Source organism: Arthroderma uncinatum (genome assembly GCF_011692745.1).
Source record: "Arthroderma uncinatum strain CBS 119779 chromosome Unknown scaffold3, whole genome shotgun sequence".
Lineage (NCBI taxonomy): Eukaryota > Fungi > Ascomycota > Eurotiomycetes > Onygenales > Arthrodermataceae > Arthroderma > Arthroderma uncinatum.
The window spans coordinates 3,954,829-3,974,837 of NW_022983865.1; the positions used below are offsets into that span (position 1 = coordinate 3,954,829).

Here is a 20,009-nt window from a genome sequence, read left to right on the forward strand (position 1 = left end):
ATCAATTTCGGATACATCGTTATTTACAGGCTCTAATTCTTCCAGTAATCAAGCTATAGGACCCATCATCAGTGCCTCAACTAACTGGCCTTTCTCGATCGAGCCAGATCCGGGCTCAAGAACCAAAAGTGCGTTGGCCTTCGCCAAACTGCCAACTCGTGAACTCCGCTGTCCTACACCAGTAATACCGGTACTTGTAGCAATCATTCGCCCATCTACTTCCGACGAACCCACAATGGCACGGTGATACTCTGTGCGTTTGGGGTCTTTAGGTATCGAGTGGGTCAATGAAGCCTTGACAACTGGAAGACCACGCTGTGTTAATCCCATGGCCTTATGAAGCGAGGGAAGCACGAATAGGTTAAGCGTAACTAAAGCCGAAGCAGGGTTCCCTGGAAGAGAGAAAATGACCTTCGTCTCTCTCTCCTTTGAGGTAGACGCACTGGGTTTGAACGGAACAGTAGCGAAAGTTGTAGGTTTTCCGGGTTTCATGGATACTCGTCCGAAATGAATGGTACCTCCTAGCTGCCGTTCGATAGTAGGTTTGAGGAGATCGAGTTCTCCCATTGAAACACCGCCTGTAGTAATAATGACATCTACTCCCGTGGGGTTTGAAGGTGATGATCCACGCATGGCATCTCGGAGGATTTCTTCCAGATGTCCGGACGTATCCTTTGCAATACCCAGATCAACCGTTGGGAACCCCCAGGAGGTCAAACACGAGATTAGAGATGGTCGATTTAAATCACGAATCTGGCCGCCCGTAAGTTTCACAGAAGCGTCGTGTTCGACCAACTCATCACCAGTGCTAAGTACACCAATGCATGGCTTTTTGTATATTTTCACAGTCTTAGTGCCGGTGGATGTCAGTAGACCAATCTCACCTCCAACAGCGGTTATGAGGTCTCCTTTCTCCAATATTTTTGAGCCCAGCTTGACATCACTGCCTGGTTCACGAATGTTCTCCCCAATCTCGATGTCTGCCGTGAGGATTTCGACAACTGCTTCTTCCTTGCCGTCCGGGGTAGCTGAGACAAGAACGGTGTCTTCCACCATGACGACAGCGTTAGCATTATCTGGAAGAGGAGCTCCCGTCGTAATACGAGCAATGCTTCCAGAATCCAATGGTGGAGGCATGGAAGCAGCTTGTGCATGGGATACCGATGCTACCGGAAATTCGCCCTTTGTGCTTTTGCCATTTCCTGGTGAGCTTGGAGCAATAACCGCATATCCATCAACGATGCTTGCCCGATAGGCCGGAACAGCTTCTGCAGCAAAGACATCCTCGGCCAATACGGCGCCAACCAGAGAGATACCAACGGGGACTTCAACGATTGTTGGATCTGGTGTGTACTCAGATACTAGCTTCAATGCTTCATCAACGGAGATCATTGGATACGGAGAGGTCCGGTAACGTCGAGTTGGGCCGACTGCGGGATCATTAGAGCTTGGTCTCTCAGCTAAAGTAGTATGTGCCTTGGGTATAGCGTGGCCGTGACCATGACCGTGATGCTGACAGTGGTGATGGTCTTTATCGGATGCTGAAGGCACCACACCTGCTTCCTTCTCTAATTTCTGTATGCCACCAGCATGTAGAGTCCTCGAATCGGCCCCTGCAGCTTGAATACATGCATGAGGCAAGAGTTTAATAACTGCTTCGACACATTCCTTTGCGCCCTTGGGAGATCCGGGAACAGTTAAGACGATGGACTTGTGTCGAATTCCTGCAACAGGTCGTGCCATCATAGCAACTAGATGCCTATGTTAGTAAATAGAGACAGCTAGTAAGAAATGAGGCAATCATACAAGGAGTTATCTCTAACGACGTAGCTAACATAGCATGCCTATAAACCGTCAGCGTCTACCTCTTCGATATAGTTGTATATGGTCACCTACACAAGTCCGGGTGCATGTCGATGAATCAAAGGCAAGACAGCCTAGCTTCTCCGTCAGTATCAACTTGCAAGTCTAATAACAGAAGAAGTAGAATGCAAAATCATCCGTTGAACTCGCTCTATAGCCATGAAACCAGAGGGACGGACGGCTTGCTAACCTCAGGCGTATGATCTTTCAAAGCAAACCCGGTCCCGCCAGATGTGATGATGAGGTTGAAATGGTCCTCCCCATCAGCCCATCTAGAAACATGACGCTGAATTTCTAATATGTTATCTGGCACGATCGCGACGGTTGGCTTGTCCCATCGATCGCCCTGCTGGCCAAAGGTCTCGGTGAGAACGCCGCCTACTTTGTCAGTCGAGTGGTCTCGAGAAGCAGTATCCGAGACGATGAGAATAGCTGCTTTCAAGCGTTGACCGGCCATCGTAACAGCAACTATGTCTTGTTAATCGTCGTGTATAGAGCTATGTTCTTCTGGTTGATCTTGTGTCGAAGTTGGAGAAGTGCTTGCTTTCTGGGTCCCTCCATGTAGATAGAGCTAGCAAGGATCCTGACCTTACGAAACCATCCACTATTAATAGTTTCAATGCAACGCAGTCGTTAAGAAGCATATCTCAAGCGAAAAAAAGATGTATTGGCTATTCGAAATACAAGGCTAACCTATTATTTTACATCCACATGTCAAGCCCTCACGTCAGCAACGGGGAAAGGAGCTGGTGGTTTCCTTTCCCGCATGCCGCCAGGGCCTAAGCTGACCGAATGCACTCTATTTATGCGATTAAAATAAGATACCGAACGCCCATGCCTTGGTAAACGGCATGTTGTTGAACCAAAAAAAGAATAGACACGAGAAGGGGGTGCTAATTGACCCCAACGTAGATGGGTAGGTATATTTATCGTTGGCCAAATCACGACATGGCCTGATCCATTATAGCGTTCACTTAAATTCATTCGCCTTTCCGGCAACAAGCAAGCCAAGGATGAGACCGAAGAGACCGAGAATGGAGCTAAAGATCTCGATGACGAGGATTTTGACGAATCTACAGGAGGGTAATGTTAGTGTTAGTGCTTGTGTAGGTGTCAACATTTAAAGACGTACAAGCTGGAATCAGCCGCATCAGCGAGCGCAGCACTGCTTCCGTTTATGCCGACTGCAACACCGCAGATGAGATTGCAGGATCCAACAATCAGACCACCCCAGAACAGCGCGTATCCCGTGTACATGTTGCTGCCTGTGTACAGGTTCTCCTCCGGTACGTATGCGAGCTTGGAGGAGAAGACAATGGACATGATGACGCCGTAGATAGCCACAACTTCACAAAAGATAATGGAGATCAAGTTCTTGGTTCGTATTCTGGGAGCTCTGACACCACCGCCGATAATCGAGGAGCCTGTGACGAAGATACCCCTGTAGAGCAGAATAGCCGGTTAGAACGGTTGAGTCTACTCGAGACCAAGAAGAGGATTCTGACCATGCTGCGCCGACAACCGATAATCCAACACACAGTGCAATGCCTATGTTTGCGAAAGCGTATGGTGAGACCGTCTCAAGGAAGAGACCGACCTGTGAACATGACGTTAGCTCGAGGTATGGTTTAGGGAACACTGCACTCTACACACATTGAATGCTTCACCCTCTCCATGGAAGAGCATATCTAGGACGAAGATTAGCCATCTGAGCGCTGGTATTCGGGATGTTGCCTAGGCGTACACAGTCCGACAACCGTGAGGGCAAAGGTCAGGCCGCCCAGGCCGTAGTAGTAGCTGTAGCCCATCCTTGCCTCGACGCGGTGCCAGCGAAAGCGAGATCCGTAAAGCGCACGAAGAAAGGGCCGCCTGGATAGAGCTCGTTCGGCGAGTCGGGTTTGGTTGCTGTCGGCTCGTTGGTGTTGTTGTTGCTGTTGCTGGGAGGGAAGAGGAACGAAGAATAAAGTTGAAGTTCGACCTCTGGCCTGATTGGGCGATGGCCGCTGGAACAGCGCGGTAGCTTTTGCTGCTTATTCTTCCTCGTTGCGCTACGCTTTTCGACCTTCGCCGACACCCTCGAGAAGGCTTCATATACGTTTCTTCTACCCTGGATGCCGCTGGTTACGAGTTCATGACGACCGTTTGCTTGTGACGACACACTGGACGCTCCCGTTGGCCTTTCTATATATGATCAGGAGCCCGCTTGTACAGACACCCCCCTTTAATATACGCCCTTAACGACCGAACGAAGATGGCATCGCAGTCCCAAGTAGGGTCGTATTCGAACCCGTTGAAGAAGTTCAAGTAGGCTGGCTGTGTTTTTCTCCTTCGTTTGAGACGGTTGCTGACCATGGACGTGCAGGCTGGTGTTTCTCGGTGAACAGAGTGGTACGTTGACGGACTTCAAACGAGAGCATGCAGATAAAGAGAACTGACGGTGATAACCTGCAGTCGGAAAGACGTCATTGATTACGAGGTTCATGTACGATTCATTCGACAACACGTACCAAGCAACTATAGGGATTGATTTCCTCTCCAAGGTGCGATTTATAGTGCTGCCTGCCCGCAAAAAGCACCGACATACGATACGATAGTAGAATGGGAATATAGCTAACCGGCTATAGACAATGTACCTAGAAGACCGAACAGTTCGCCTCCAGCTCTGGGACACCGCCGGCCAAGAACGATTCCGCTCCCTGATACCTTCTTATATCCAAAACTCCAACGTTGCGGTAGTGGTATACGACATCTCAAACGCCAAATCCTTCCAAAACACACGGAAATGGGTAGACGACGTGCGTGACGAGCGAGGGAACGACGTCATCATTGCCCTTGTCGGCAACAAGACGGATTTGAACGATAAGAGAGAGGTGACGACAGAGCAAGGGGAGGAAGAGGCGAAGAAGAACGGACTGATGTTCATCGAGACGAGTGCTAAGCTCGGACACAACGTTAAGAACCTCTTCAAGAAGATAGCTCAGGCTCTTCCGGGTATGGAAGGCGAGGCTACCAACAGCGATAACCAGAGTACGCCCGCCTGCACAGCCTTGACAATATGGTATATCAGCAGAATACTAACTGTCTGCCTATTTAGTGATTGACGTCAGCATCAACCCGACCAAGCCTGTAAGCAACGACGCCTGTGCATGCTGAAGATGTTCGTCCTATCCAGCCCTTGTTGGGCCGCAACCCCAGCCTTCCGCCAATAAAGCAATAAACGATAAACCGATAAACCCGCTATTCACCATCTGCATCCCATACCCTTCCATCCCGATATATCTGTGACCACATGCATTTTGAGGCTGTAATACTCCGTACTGCTGCTTTGTGCTCCTTTGAGCTTCTCCGGCGTGGGAACCTGGTTTCTTGACTTAGCTCTGCATCTTATCTCCCGCTTAATATCTTCATCTCTGTGTTTATAGCCGGCTTATATCTTCGTTAATTCTTTATTCCGTCACCGTACCGTATCATATCCTATCTTTGGACGGTGAATTAGTGCAAGACGACGAAGACGAACAGGCTGTATCTAGCCTTCTCACCTAACAACGATATCATCTCTGACCTCATCCATAGTAGCGCCTCCACCTCCCGTATCGCGCTCCGTAGCACCCGGCGCATAACTCTGCATAACTAGGAACTCATCTCTCCTCCGTATTATGTCCGTCGTAGAAGGTCAGGCTGATGCCAGGCCATAACTAGCGAGTTGGGCATATTGAAGGATCGCCCTTGGCGGGCAAGGCCATAGCTAATATTAAATAATCTCCAAGCATCGGCGTCTCGCTCTCGGGCGTCCCGGAGGTATTCCACCGCTCTGCTCTCCAATTTTCGTTTTCATGCTCCACCAGATACGGAGTATTAGATGCCCTTTTTCCCTTCTCTCTCTCTTCCGTGCGACTTCTATCTATTGTTCTGAAGGGACGCTGTGGACCGTTGCTGCGAACGACCGACTGTTGATGCGCGAACCGTCATCATGGGCATCTCTTCTCTCCGGATCTTCCGCGCTCCGCGGCCTCAGGTACGCTGAAAACTGCTCTCGTGACGGTCATCTTTGATGCGAAGATGAGCTGGAATCAAGCTGGACGAAGTGCTAACGGATACCTGGTTGACTATGTAGTCGTTTCTTTACGTCATGAGCCTGCAGACAGGCGCCACGCTCATAACACTATCTATGCTGCTTAACAAGCTGATCGGGCTCTACGGGCTACTCTCCATCCTGACCGGGTTCAGTCTGTCGCCGGTGCAGCTGTCGATGTACATATATTCCATGCTCGCCTTGGGGCTGACCATCTTCCTCACGCCATACATCAAGAAACAGGCGCCGCTGCAGTGTCTGGCACTGGCATGGTTCTATCTCATTGACAGTGTTGTCAACGCAGCTTACACTGCCGGGTTTGCGGTAACATGGTTCCAGATGATATCTGAGCCGTCTGCTGCGTCGGACAGCCCAGGAAGTTCGACCATGGCTGGCTCGGCTGGGTTTACGGGTCGACAGCAACGCCGATATCAAGTCTCGCCAGACACGATGGGATTCGATGCAGAGGGTGTGGCGGTATCTCACGGAGTCGGTGGTAGAAGGACATCGGCCCTGGAGGATGGAATGCTGCAGCCAGAGAGCCTACCAAGTCTGGCCATCATCTGCGTCCTGTGGACGGTCAGGCTATACTTTGTCCTGATCATGATGGCCTTTGCCCGGCAGTGTTTGAAACTTCACTCTTTCCACCGCAGGAACCAACCGGTCGAATCCCGCCATGGCTCCATCTCCCACAGCCGCAACACATCAACGGTCAGCAATATCGACTTCGAACCGAACCCGTTCACACCAGACTCCCCCGATGGCCAGGGATGGAAAGGGAAACTAGGTCGTGCCATGGTCTCGGTTGGGAGAGGCTACTGGTTCGATAAAAACGAGGACGATAGCTGGATGTTTGGGCTGAACAGGAGATTCAGCTCGAGTTATAGGATAGTGCCGACTGAGAGCACTGGGCCGGTCGAGAGGGAACGGCGTCGACGGTCTGGAACCGGCCCGCCAGCACCGGCTCCAAGTGTGCTACAGGCAATCGTCGTGCCTCAGACGCCTACGCAGCAGTCTCACTCTACTCCCCAGTCGCCATCGACATACCGACCCAACTCGGTCCCGCCGTTGAAGATGTATCAACCGCCCGAGGAGAGGGAGTTCTGATACCGCCGTCTATTTCATACTCTTACCTACCTTTTCTTTGAAGCTAGACATTATACGGATCGATGACGACCGCCTATCGTGCCACATATAGCGGCAGCGACGGGATAATGATTTCGAAAGCACCAGACGGTTAGCTGCTCATTCGACGGCAACACACTGGCGCTTGGACTGCACATATCAACAGCCTTCACTTTATTATCTGGGCACAGCACGGCGAACTGGCTACAAACCTACATTCGCTTTATCATTCGGCGTTACGGGCCATATATCTTTCGTTTTTGGGACATCCTTTTTTTTCTTTTCTTTTCTACCATGGCGATATGGTGTGGTTACTATATCATGACTGTCGGACGGGCGAGGGTCAACGGGGGACAAGGGCCGGGAATTTGACTGGCGGAAGATACCATGGAGGAGGCCGTTATATATATCCCGCGCGGGCTCCACACGATGATGCTTGACGCATGTATGTATATGTATGTATTCTGGAAGGAAAAGGAGCAATTGTATCCTGCCGTAATGTTGACAAATCATCTCTCCCTCTCTATATATTTCTTCCTGGCATGTGGATAAGCCAGATCGCGATATCGCTCTGTATCGTGGTAGGACGGGCCGAGGGCAGAGTTCTATGATCACGCAATAAAACAGGCAAATGCCGCACTGGCGAGTCCTGGTTGCGACTTCAGCCTCTCTCGACCGAGAATCCTTCCAGAGACAGAGGATTACAGATGCAGTGCGCTGGAAATACAAAGAAACAGCCTATAAAGGGGGAGATATAAGTAAGTCATGGAGCGTAACTGGTAGAAGTTGCTATATAAGAGAGAGAAAAGTAGAAGTAAAGAAGTAAAGAAGGAAGTCATAGTTTGCACTGTTTGCACGATGTCGTGATCAACGTCACCTGATTCCAGCTTTTATCAAGAAACTCGAAGCTCGACGAACTTTTGATCGCGGGAGGTTTTTTCTTCTTTCTCTTCGGTCGTTTAGTTCTTCGGTCGGATTCACTCCTGGAACGTCGGTGGTGACGATAATTGACAAGCGTGGGTGGTTGGTGTCTAGGTTCCTACCCTTGCTGCGCATGCTGACTGGCCTATATAGATCTATAGCTTCAAGCTCGGCGGAGAACTCGGTAATAGCAATTGTCGCAGAGATGGGGAGTTTATCAACAGCTGGAGAAGCTGGTATGTCTCTTACGGCTCTATTTCTCCTCGAGGAATGAGTGCTGTGCTTCTCCGATTTCCCCTCTGTGCAGGGATGTTCTTATCTATATGCTGATTGTGAGCTTATTAGTTGCAAGGGTGGCATATCTCTCCAGTGGCGTTGTGCTATCTGTACAGCCTACTCTGGAAAGAGACTCCATCTTCTCAAAGGCATTAAACAGCTTGTCTTCTGAGCAAGTGAAGGGAGCTGTCTCTGGAAACGTTCCAGAGGTGCGTATACACCCCCTGCCAACAGGGTCGGTTCATGGAGTTGCAGCTAACAGGCTTATACTCAGATTCGTCCAGTACGACACAATGAAGATCCCCTTTTATCGGCCTACCACCCTCTCCAGAATGGCCAGAGGGTCTCCGTAACGACTAGTTCAGCGATTCTACTTTCCTCGATACCCCATCTTTACAGGCTCGCGAACTACCCGATCGTCATCCACGTACATCTAGAGCCGGCCGAGTTCGCCGATTTCTCAGTGATAAGCTCCATTCGCCAGTGTGGGTTCTCCTTCCTGCATTCGGAGACCATACAAGAGGCTCAGGACATTGCGATCACTGCACATGCCTTGGCCCTGAGGTCCGGGAAAGGAGTGATTCATTTCTTCGATCTGAGTAATTCAGAGAAGAACGAACCTGTTGCAGCAGAAGATGCAGCACTGGTGAAAGATATCCTTGAGCTTGGCGGACCTACAGCTAGCCATTCCCCCGAAGGCACTTCTCAGACCTTGTATGCTGATTCCGGACGGACTGCGACTGTCTCTGACCAAGGGTTCGGAGGCCCGGTGATCGCCCAGGCTTCCGAACTCTCAATTCTATCGCCAAAATCTGCTGTTCATAGCGTTGATCCATCTTCCGTTGGCTCGTCGCGGAGGGGGAGCATCCTGGAGAGCCATGTCCCCAGCTCCTCGGCTACAACAGTTGAGACGGTCACCGCTCGTCCAGTCGATGCATCAGACATATTCCAAATAACTAATAACATCTGGGAAGCCCTATCGAGCCGTGTTGGTCGACAGTATCATGCCATTGAATATTCTGGCCCAGCGAACGGGAAGCTTGCCTTGTTCGTATTTGGCTCAACAGGCGTGTTCCTGGATACCTTAAACGACCCAAGCCATAGGGAAGAATTTAAAGATGTTGGAGTTATCACTGCCCGGCTTTACAGGCCGTGGGTAGGGAACCAGATCCTCAGGGCCATCCCTGACTCCATCGAGCGCATAGCCATATTAGAACAGGTCCGAAAAACCACAAGATGGGGTCCATCGTTCCTTGATTTCCTGTCAAGCTTGTCACAGCCACCAACTGGTGCCAGAGCAGCGCCAACTTTAGTCGGTTACAGGCTTGGATTCGTAGAGCCCTCAACCTCCCTTCAAGCTCTTAAGGGAGTCATCCAAAATCTAGCGCTGAATCCACCCATTCAAAACCTTGAAATTGGCGGCCAGAAGAGTCTGTCACAGTCAATCCAGCCTGAACAACCAGATAACGAGAATGCATACACCAAGATTCTAACACAGTCATTCAATGACCGCTTGTATGTTGCGAACCAGCTTGGATCGCAGGATGCGGGTATCTCCGCTACCATCTCTGCAACCCCAGAATATGGATTTGGATCTCTTATCGCGAGAAAGGAACGCCGCAGCCGTCTCAAGCAGGAAGTTGAGGAAGCAGTTCGTGCCAATGGCTTTGCCAACGAGACATCCAAACAGCTGCTGTCGAAATGGGCTCTGAACGCATCAAACCCTGTCAAGTCCAACCAGATTGCTCCTGATCTCATTTCTAGCCTTACAGCTGATAGCTCTAGCCCGGCCGAACAGCTACTCCGATCGAAAGAGTTGTTTTTCAAGGAGTCTCAATGGTTAATTGGTTCTGACGCATGGGCGTATGATCTTGGAAACTCAGGAGTTCACCATGTTCTCGCTTCCAATGAGAATGTCAATATGTTAATTATCGATTCTCAACCATACTCACAGCGTACCGCAGCCGATCCAACGCGGCGTAAGAAGGATATCGGACTCTATGCGATGAATTTCGGTAATGCATACGTTGCATCCGTCGCCGTGTATAGCTCCTATACCCAGGTGTTGCAGGCTATCGCGGAAGCAGAGCAATTTGACGGCCCCTCCGTCGTTGTTGCTTATCTCCCGTATCATAAGGAGAGCGACTCTGCACTCACCGTCCTTCAAGAGACCAAGAAAGCCGTTGAAGCTGGGTACTGGCCACTCTACCGATGGAATCCAGAAAATGCCGAAAAGGGGGAGCCTAACTTCTCGCTCGATTCAGAGAGAATCAAGAGAGAGCTCGAGGAATTCCTGCGCAGAGATAACCAGCTCACTCAGCTGATGAACCGCCAGCCTCAATTTTCAGCCAGCTTGTCTGAGTCGTATGGTACTGAAGTTCGGGCTCTACAGAAAAGAGCAGCGAAAGATTCCTATGCCGAGCTCTTAGAAGGGTTGTTCGGTGCCCCGTTAACGATTTTGTTTGCCTCTGATAATGGAAATGGCGAGAATCTGGCCAAGAGGCTGGCTAACCGCGGTAAAGCTCGCGGCCTCAAGACCATGGTGATGGCTATGGATGATTATCCCGTCGAAGATCTGTCGACCGAAGAGAATATCGTTCTGATTACTAGTACAGCAGGTCAGGGAGAACTCCCACAGAATGGACGCGGTTTCTGGGAAACTGTTAAGAACTCGGGTGACCTTGACTTGAGCTCGATCAAGTATTCCGTTTTTGGACTCGGTGATAGCCATTACTGGCCTCGAAAGGAAGACAAGCTGTACTACAACAAGCCAGCTAAAGATTTGGATGCGCGTATTTCTTTCCTCGGTGGTAAGAAATTGGCAGATATAGGTTTAGGCGATGACCAGGACCCAGACGGTTTCCAGACTGGATATCAAGAATGGGAGCCAAAGCTGTGGCAAGCGCTGGGAGTGGATAAAGTCGAAGGTCTGCCTGAAGAACCAGCACCGCTGACCAACGAAGATATCAAAATCCAGTCCAACTACCTGCGTGGAACTATCGCCGAGGGACTCCTTGACGAGTCTACGGGTGCCCTTGTTGAAAGCGACTTGCAACTAACCAAGTTCCACGGTACCTATATGCAAGATGATCGAGACTTGAGGGAAGAGCGAAAGGCCCAAGGTCTTGAACCAAAGTACAGCTTCATGATCCGCTGCCGTCTCCCCAGTGGTGTAGCAACACCATTGCAATGGCTGCAGATGGACGAGATCAGTAGCGCTCAAGGTAACGAGACTATGAAGCTCACGACAAGACAAACGTTCCAGTTCCATGGTGTTGTGAAAGGTAAGCTTAGGGCTGCTATGCAGGCAATTAACCGAGCTTTGATGACCACCATCGCTGCCTGTGGAGACGTGAACAGAAATGTTATGTGCAGCAGTCTTCCTGAGTTGTCGTCATACCATCGTGAAGTCCACGCCGTTTCTAAACTCATCAGCGACCATCTTCTTCCAGCAACTACCGCCTATCATGAGATTTGGCTCAAGGATGAGAACGATAAGAAGGTACAGGTTGCTGGAGACGCTGTTGTTGATCATGAGCCATTATATGGTCCAACCTACCTGCCCCGAAAATTCAAGATCACTATTGCCATTCCACCCCATAACGACACGGATGTGTACGCTCATGACATTGGCCTCATCGCTATCAAGGGCGCAGATGGCCATTTGGAGGGTTTCAATGTCCTCGCTGGTGGCGGTATGGGTGTCACACACAACAACAAAAAGACATACCCTCGAACAGGCAGCATGTTAGGCTATGTTCCCGCAAGTAAAGCCCACATTGTTTGCGAGAAGATCATGCTCGTACAGCGTGATAACGGTGACAGGAAGAACCGCAAACATGCTCGTCTAAAGTACACAATAGATGACATGGGTGTGGAGGTTTTCAAGGGAAAAGTAGAAGACATTCTTCCCGACGGACTTCGATTTGCAGAGCCTCGTCCATTCAAGTTCCAGTCCAACGTCGATACATTCGGTTGGATCAAGGACGAAAAGGGCCTCAACCATTTCACATGCTTTATCGAAAACGGCAGAATCGAAGACACCTCTGACTTCCTTATGAGAACTGGATTGTGCGAGATTGCCAAGTTGAACAAGGGAGAATTCCGCCTGACCGGAAACCAGCACGTTATTATCTCCAATATCGAAGACGCTGATCTCCCCGAGATCAAGGCACTGATGGCTAAATACAAGCTTGACAACACTTCATTCAGTGGACTTCGACTCTCATCTTCGGCTTGTGTTGCCTTCCCGACTTGTGGTCTTGCGATGGCCGAGTCAGAACGATATCTGCCCGTCCTCATAACGAAGGTTGAATCATATCTTGAAGAGAACGGTCTATCAAGAGAGAGCATCGTTATGCGAATGACAGGTTGCCCCAACGGATGTGCCAGGCCCTGGCTTGCGGAAGTTGCCTTTGTAGGTAAGGCATATGGAGCATATAACATGTATCTTGGTGGAGGGTACCATGGTCAACGACTGAACAAGTTATACCGCTCTTCCATCAAGGAAGATGAGATCCTTGAGATCATGAAGACTCTGCTGAAGAGATATGCTCTTGAGAGAAACACGGACGGAGAGCAGCCCGAGAGATTCGGTGATTGGTGTATTCGTGCCGGTGTGATCAAAGAGACCACCGAAGGGAAGACATTCCACGAAGGGGTAAGCTGATTTTCCCAATCCTTCTTTTCTCGCTAGTCACAAATTACTAACAGAATCGTGCTCTTAGGTTGCCGAAGAAGATGGCGAGGAGTGATAACCACTCTCTCTGGGGTATTCACAGTTCTTTTCAACAAATTTCAATCTATCATGTCCAGGTTTTCCATTTATTTCGATGTAATAGAACTAGGAACGGCCCAATTCCGACTTTGTATACCAGCATCACGATGTTTTCTTTCTCATTTAAGTTTTTTTCAATGCATTCGGGGTATAATTGGGAGGTTTCATTCCATAGTCAAAAAGTCAAGTGTGTCCCTTGAGATAAATCGCATTCATTCTCCTCCGACTTGATGAGACGGCTTAAGATGAGATTGTGCTTTTATAGGAGAAGATAAAGTAGCGCTAACTAGTGTCTTGGCATAAATATACATGTCCCCTCCTGTAGATAAGCTTCTTGCTCACTGATAAGAATTAAAAAAAATTGCCAGCAGCTTCACATCGAGATCACAGCATAGAGACGGCATAGGGCGGGCTTTTATTAACCACTAGAAGCTCCATATCTCCTTACTGAATATATATTTTGTTTGTTTTTCGCCACAATGCCTCGTAAGTCGCACCGAACAATCTGACCTCTGTGCTCAAGAGACACAAAGAGCTAACCATCGTTACGTTTTAAGCTGTCGAAGGCCAGGAAGACGATGACCCCATCACCGCATCATACGATATACTCATTACTGACGCACAAATACGGCGTCTACTCCTTCAATACCCCGACCGCCCCTCTGACCAACCATATAATGACGCCATGAGACAAAAACCCCTCGAATTTCGGTTAAAGCCCAAAACAGGTCTGGTAGAGATGGACATACCGATAGACACGCAGGTTAATTATGACGAAACCAAGGGACTGAGATATGGCAATGCATTGGCCAAGAGCCGTATTACACAGGAAAGCGGAACTCATGGATTGGCGGGGGGGTTTAATTCCAATGGCGGCGGTATCGGGAAAGTAAAGGCAGAAGGAGGAGCGGACGGAGCAGACGATATGAATATGTACATGGATATGGACGATGAGGATAAGAAGGCGGGTGTGAAGATGACGACACAAGTTTTGGGCGGGAGGATAAAGAAGCCAGTTGACGGAGATCCCGTCTACATGCTTGGTGCTTTCCGAGATAGTGAGTTTCCTCGTTTGATTTCTACGACTTGATTTTTGCGTGTTTCATACCATTGACCTACTCGACTACGTTTAGACGAACTCCATCTTGCGCCTTTGGAATCAGTTGTACAACTACGGCCACAGCTACACCATATTGACGCTTTTGATGAGGTAGCTGTGAAGAGCAAGGCTATGGCGAAAGCAAAAAAAGATATGGACGAAGATGCTACCTCTCGAAGTGCTGCGATTGAGGCACGAGCAATCGACATGAAAGTCAAATCTGCAGAGTCAGAAGGCGGCAGGGCGGTTGGAAACAATGAGCTCTTGCTAAAGCTATTCCAGGACGAGAAATGGGAGAAGTACAAGTGGATTGATGAAAATGTAACTGCTCTTTCCTCGCACTTTTCTCGCTCTTACTAACTGCTATTGATAGGACCAAGAATCATGGGATAAATACGATCAATATATGTTTAATGAAAGTCTGGAAGAGCCCGATCAGCTCCGATCCGCAATCACGGCAGACGATTACCTGGACAGCATGAGTGCCCCGAGGGTTGATCCTACGCGGCCGGAAATGACTGGTTGGGCTATGAAAAGAAGACAGCAGAGACGGAGGGCAAGCAGTAGCTATAAGAAAGGCGGGAAACCCCAGGCTGACAGCATCGGCCAGGATGATGTTGACGGCGACATAGCCATGGTATAGATTTGGTTCGTACCATTATGACGACATTTGACGGTCTCCGGCCGACTAGGCTCGACGATATCAACACTAAGGGGTTCCCTATCCAGCAGCAGGCATATTCTGACCGTCTAATGTTAACGAAGTAGGAATGAATTATCCATAGTCTTCATGATAAACAGATATACCGGCGTCTTGTTCTTCCGGCCCGAAATGTGCACTCGTTGATATTCCGTATTTGGACTAGCCTATTATTGGCATTATTTTTACCACGTGATTTCAGGGACAAATTTTTCTGCGTTGAGAAAGTTTTGATCTTATCGTCGAGTTCTTCAGGTTGTCCAAGTTCTTGCCAGCGAGTCCAAGGGGGTTAATGCGGTCAACCCTTTCTCTTTTCTTTCTATATGCCGTGTGTTTTTATTCATTGAAGAGCTTCATGTTGCTTATTTGCTTGTTTTCTCAGTATTTTATCTTTTAATTGTTTCTAATTCACTCTTTTTGTCCTCTCACGACCTCAACCATGCTCGCCCGAGCAGCTCACAGAAAACATGCTCTCCAAAGGCTACAGCTCTCCCACGGGCGGCCATTGCTACCTTGGCTATACCCAACGGTTTTACGATCTCAGTTGGTGACACAATGCGGACCAATTCGGCGGAGAGCGAAACAGAATACTCCCGCGGCGATAGGCGGTCCATCCTCTCGATCTCTCGCCACGGTGGGATTTGGGGCGATGGACGATGTGAATTCGACATATATTCCGTTTGAAGGCATGGATGCGTATAAGCCTATGAAGGAACCCGAATCACTACCGCCTCAGTTCTCTTCGCGGCCTCCGCTCTCTGACCCGACTGATCCGATGGATCGAGATGCTTCGTCTGTCATCATCCTAAACCCTCTACTATCTTCGAAACCGACCTCACTACGGAAAATAAAGAGCATTGGCGGTGATCTTGACGAGATGCTCATCAACTTCGACGTCAGCTTATCAGCTGGAATGTTTAAACGTGCCAGTCTTCTTCTCCGACGCCTTGCTGCTGCGTACCCCTCAAATTCCTCAGAACTACGAAATCTCCACAACAAATATCTGCGTTCCATCATCACCTACATGATCATTAACCGACAACCAGATCTTGTGTGGTACGCGCAACGATGGTTTGAGGTTGACATGGGGCTTTTATCAGTCAGGCCTGATGCTACTACATTTGCGTGGATGTTGCGGATGAGCTTGAGGATGCTAGCAGGCCCAGAACGTGAAAAGACTGTGCGGAGATATTGGCAGTCGGCGGTATCAAAGCACATACACGAGGACATACTTCAGTCATCGATTTTACCGGAATCAGAAATTGGCTTGCTCTCTGAGGTATGTTAATAAAAGCCAGCATTATTTTGCACTTATTCATAGGAGTCAGGACTAACAGAAGGGAATAGATTTGTTTCCAAGTTTCAGAGTCTCCCGCTGCCGTTGCTGAGCCCGATTTGGCAGGTCCAGATGAAACGCTAGATTTGAAGCCCAAGGTTACGGACGAATCTGTACTGCCACCAAACGAAGTTCTCAACACGGATCAAAAGGGTATGGGACTTAGTTCCCTAAAGGAATCGCTATCCTTGTTTGATCCATCAACTGAATTCGCACCGAAAAACCTTTGGGGACGAACTCCAGAACAACGGGAAAGGAACAAGATGCGCCTAAGACAAGAACAGCTCGAGAAGGATTCCCTAGAATCTGCCATTAACCGTTGGAGAAAAGAGAGTGAAGGCACAATCGGGCATAACAATACGGTGAAGGCAAGCCTAAACGCATTCCTGTACCAATGGTACCAAGGAATTCTGGACAAAATAAAAGAGGAATTGGACCTTGCCAAACGATGCGAGTCGAAAAAGACAATGACAGCCAAAGAGAGCGAGCGAAGCGAATACGCTCCATTCCTAATAGCTATTGGCCCAACCAAGTTGGCCGCAGTTACTGTCCTGACAGTGTTAGGATCTATTGGAACTTCCGGAATGGACAAGGGTATTAAACTGAGCACGCTTTTCAGTTATATCGGTGCTGCTGTTAGGGAAGAATACGTTATTGAACGTACGAGGCAATCGCTTGTCGAGGAAGCGGACAATGAGAACCAAGTGCAGTCCATAAATAGGACCTTCCGACAGATGTCGATGGGTAACAGCACAGGGAGGTTCAAGGCCTATGTGCAAAAAAAGATAGAGGGCAACGCCCCTGTCGACTGGCCATTAGCTACTGAGATCAAAATTGGCGCCCTCCTAGCCTCCATACTATTTGATACGGCTGAAATACCCGTCTCCCGCACAGACCCAGCGACAGAAACAGTGACGCACACAAACGAACGTGTGTTCCAGCATGTCTACCAACTTCAAAAGGGACATAATGTTGGATATGTACAGCTCCATGAAAAGCTTGTGGAAAGGCTACGAAAAGAACCATCCGGTAGTTTACTTGCGAAGCATCTCCCAATGGTCTCAACCCCACGTCCATGGGTATCAAACACTGAAGGTGGATTTTTGACACAGCCGGTTCAAGTTGTTCGTACGCGATTCGATGACGCTCAAAAGCAGTATCTCAAAGCTGCTGCGGCCCGTGGAGACCTTGAACAGGTTTATAAAGGCCTAACGATTCTTGGGAAAACAGGGTGGAAGATCAACCGTGCTGTATTCGATGTGATGCTTGAGGCCTGGAATTCCGGGGAGGAAATAGCCAATATTGTCCCCGCGAACCCCAATTTAACCGACCCTGAGAAACCTGAAACCGACGATCGGGAAGCTGTGAAGACTTATTATCGCGCTAAGACCCGTACCGACAACAAGAGAATGAGTAACCACTCTCAGCGTTGCTACTTGAATTTCCAAATGGAGATCGCGCGAGCATTCCTGAACGAGTCATTTTATCTCCCCCACAACATGGATTTTCGTGGAAGAGCGTACCCGTTACCTCCTTATTTTAACCAGATGGGAGCTGACAACTGCCGTGGCCTTCTTCTTTTCAGTGAAGGACGAGTACTCGGTGAAAGTGGAGTCAGATGGTTGAGAATCCACCTTTCGAACGTTTTTGGATACGACAAAGCGAGTTTCCAGGAAAGAGAACAATTTTCCATTGACAACGTCGACGAAATCCTAGATTCCGCAAACAATGGATTGAAGGGTAGGAGATGGTGGCTAAAGGCCGCCGACCCCTTCCAATGTCTAGCTGCCTGTCTAGAATTGAGGAATGCGCTCAACCTGCCTGACCCAACACAATACGTCTCCCATCTTCCAATTCACCAGGATGGCTCTTGCAACGGTTTACAACACTATGCTGCGCTAGGTGGTGATACGATTGGTGCACGACAAGTCAACCTTGAGCCTGGCGATCGGCCCTCCGACATTTATACTGCGGTTGCTGAACACGTAAAGGCTTCTATTGCCAATGACGTCAAAGCAGGAGATCCTATTGCCAAGTTGGTTGACGGGAAAATCACCCGAAAGGTTGTCAAGCAAACTGTCATGACAAACGTTTACGGTGTAACTTTCATCGGTGCTACTCGGCAAGTTCGACGACAGCTTGAGGATCACTATCCAGAGCTAGCGGAATCGGATGAACTTTCAAAATGCGCGGTCCACGTTTCTCGTGCAATCTTTTCTGCCTTGAATTCTATGTTTAGCGGAGCTCACGACATCCAGTTCTGGCTAGGTGATTGCGCCAATCGTGTCACCCGATCCCTTACCCCCGATCAAATTGAGGATATCCAAAGAGAGTTGGAAGCGTCACCCAAGGCTGATGTGTCCAAGAAGGTTAAGTTCAACAACGCCGTTATTTGGACCACGCCCTTGAAACTGCCAGTCGTTCAGCCATACAGGGAAACCAAAACCCGCAGTATCCCCACCAATATCCAACTTTGTACTATCAAGGATCCTCGCGGAGCGAATGAAGTCAACCGACGAAAGCAGCTGCAAGCTTTCCCACCCAATTTTATCCATTCACTGGATGCCACACATATGATGCTCTCCGCTATAAAATGTGACGAGCTTGGCCTTAGCTTCTCCGCCGTCCATGACTCCTTCTGGACCCATGCGGGTGATATTGACAAGATGAACGTTGTCCTACGTAATGCATTCGTCCGCATGCACTCGGACGACATCGTTGGACGACTGGCAGCGGAATTCAGAGCTAGGTATTCAAACCACCTTTACCTTGCACAACTCAAACCTAGCTCCACGATTGCCAAAAAGATCAGGGCGCTTCGCAGGACTAGTGGACGAACGGCCAAGGCGGACAAAACCCATGAGTTGGTGGATGAGTACAAACGGATGCAGTTACTCAATTCGGAGGACCCAGCTGAACAAGAAAAGGGCCGTAAGATGGTTACCGCAGGAAGTATATTCGCTAATGCTGAGCACGCGGATGAAGCGCTGGTATCCGTCCAGTCCCTTGGTGTTGCTGGTATGGGACATGTTCCCTCTCCGGAAGAGCAGCAAACGCTGGAGGGTAAACTTGAGGCGGAAGTCGACTCATCGGAACCTTCTCTATCGGCAGAAGCTGATCTAGGCCTGCCTGACTTGAAGGATGTTCAGGAACAGGATGCCGAAATTGAAGCGACCCCACAGCCGACGAAAAAGTCTGGTGCAGCGACTGGCTCTGTCTGGGTATGGCTACCTTTGACATTCCGTGACGTCCCTAAAAAGGGCGAATTTGACGTTCGCCGTCTTAAAGAAAGCCAGTACTTCTTCTCCTAAATGATACCCAAGCCCTCAATCCCGCTCTCCCCCTACCCAATTCTGGTGCAATCACACCTCTCATTAAATACTCGCTGCCGTTTTATACCGCGAATGCTGGCTGCTACGTCCGAACTCGCATACACAACTCTGATCCTGCATATTAATGGATGTATACCATCCATGTTTAGACATCTCCGAATGCTCTGCATATTTCGAGGTCATCTCCTGCATTTATCCCTATCTTTACCTCTTAGGTCTTCTGGTTTGCTCGGTGTTCACAGGTGTTTGGTGTTACAAAAGACATGAAAGACGGATGTAAAGATAACTCTAGTGTGTTCTATTTTTTTTTCTCCTTTCCGGCCCTTGTACATTGTTTGGCACTCCCCCCTGCCTCTCACATTTACTTCTTTCTCCATGTATTATTTTGTGAGCATATCATGCCTTTTATTCCTGCCTCCCCTTACTATAAGTCGGCATTCTCCTTAGTTTAATGAGGCTTGTATTATAACCCCAAACAATAAAGGCTGTAAATAGCCAAGTGGGTCCC

At 49.1% G+C, this 20,009-nt stretch overlaps 5 protein-coding genes across 5 annotated transcripts; 3 read left to right on the plus strand and 2 right to left on the minus strand.

Moving 5' to 3' along the window:
• Positions 1 to 48: 48 nt before the first annotated feature.
• GIQ15_04957 (putative Molybdenum cofactor biosynthesis protein MOEA) lies at positions 49 to 2,320 on the minus strand (the record flags this gene model as incomplete). The annotated part of the gene is made up of 4 exons (XM_033552374.1): positions 49 to 1,751; positions 1,807 to 1,844; positions 1,897 to 1,937; positions 2,054 to 2,320. 4 exons carry the CDS (start codon positions 2,318 to 2,320, stop codon positions 49 to 51), a joined length of 2,049 nt encoding a protein of 682 aa, XP_033406104.1.
• Positions 2,321 to 2,833: 513 nt separating this feature from the next.
• GIQ15_04958 (V-ATPase proteolipid subunit Ppa1) lies at positions 2,834 to 3,671 on the minus strand (the record flags this gene model as incomplete). Its single annotated transcript, XM_033552375.1, has 5 exons — positions 2,834 to 2,936; positions 2,996 to 3,304; positions 3,369 to 3,460; positions 3,517 to 3,551; positions 3,608 to 3,671. 5 exons carry the CDS (start codon positions 3,669 to 3,671, stop codon positions 2,834 to 2,836), a joined length of 603 nt encoding a protein of 200 aa, XP_033406105.1.
• A 443-nt stretch (positions 3,672 to 4,114) lies between these two features.
• Positions 4,115 to 7,042, plus strand: GIQ15_04959 (uncharacterized protein; the record flags this gene model as incomplete). Its single annotated transcript, XM_033552376.1, has 6 exons — positions 4,115 to 4,167; positions 4,226 to 4,251; positions 4,315 to 4,403; positions 4,488 to 4,890; positions 4,958 to 4,989; positions 5,978 to 7,042. 6 exons carry the CDS (start codon positions 4,115 to 4,117, stop codon positions 7,040 to 7,042), a joined length of 1,668 nt encoding a protein of 555 aa, XP_033406106.1.
• A 1,144-nt stretch (positions 7,043 to 8,186) lies between these two features.
• On the plus strand, positions 8,187 to 13,011 carry GIQ15_04960 (sulfite reductase beta subunit; the record flags this gene model as incomplete). Its single annotated transcript, XM_033552377.1, has 4 exons — positions 8,187 to 8,217; positions 8,327 to 8,466; positions 8,532 to 12,917; positions 12,985 to 13,011. The coding sequence occupies 4 exons, from the start codon at positions 8,187 to 8,189 to the stop codon at positions 13,009 to 13,011; spliced, it is 4,584 nt and encodes a 1,527-aa protein (XP_033406107.1).
• Positions 13,012 to 13,513: 502 nt separating this feature from the next.
• On the plus strand, positions 13,514 to 19,480 carry GIQ15_04961 (DNA-directed RNA polymerase 1A; the record flags this gene model as incomplete). The annotated part of the gene is made up of 6 exons (XM_033552378.1): positions 13,514 to 13,520; positions 13,592 to 14,092; positions 14,168 to 14,454; positions 14,507 to 14,770; positions 15,378 to 16,112; positions 16,181 to 19,480. 6 exons carry the CDS (start codon positions 13,514 to 13,516, stop codon positions 19,478 to 19,480), a joined length of 5,094 nt encoding a protein of 1,697 aa, XP_033406108.1.
• Between the last annotated feature and the right edge of the window lie 529 nt (positions 19,481 to 20,009).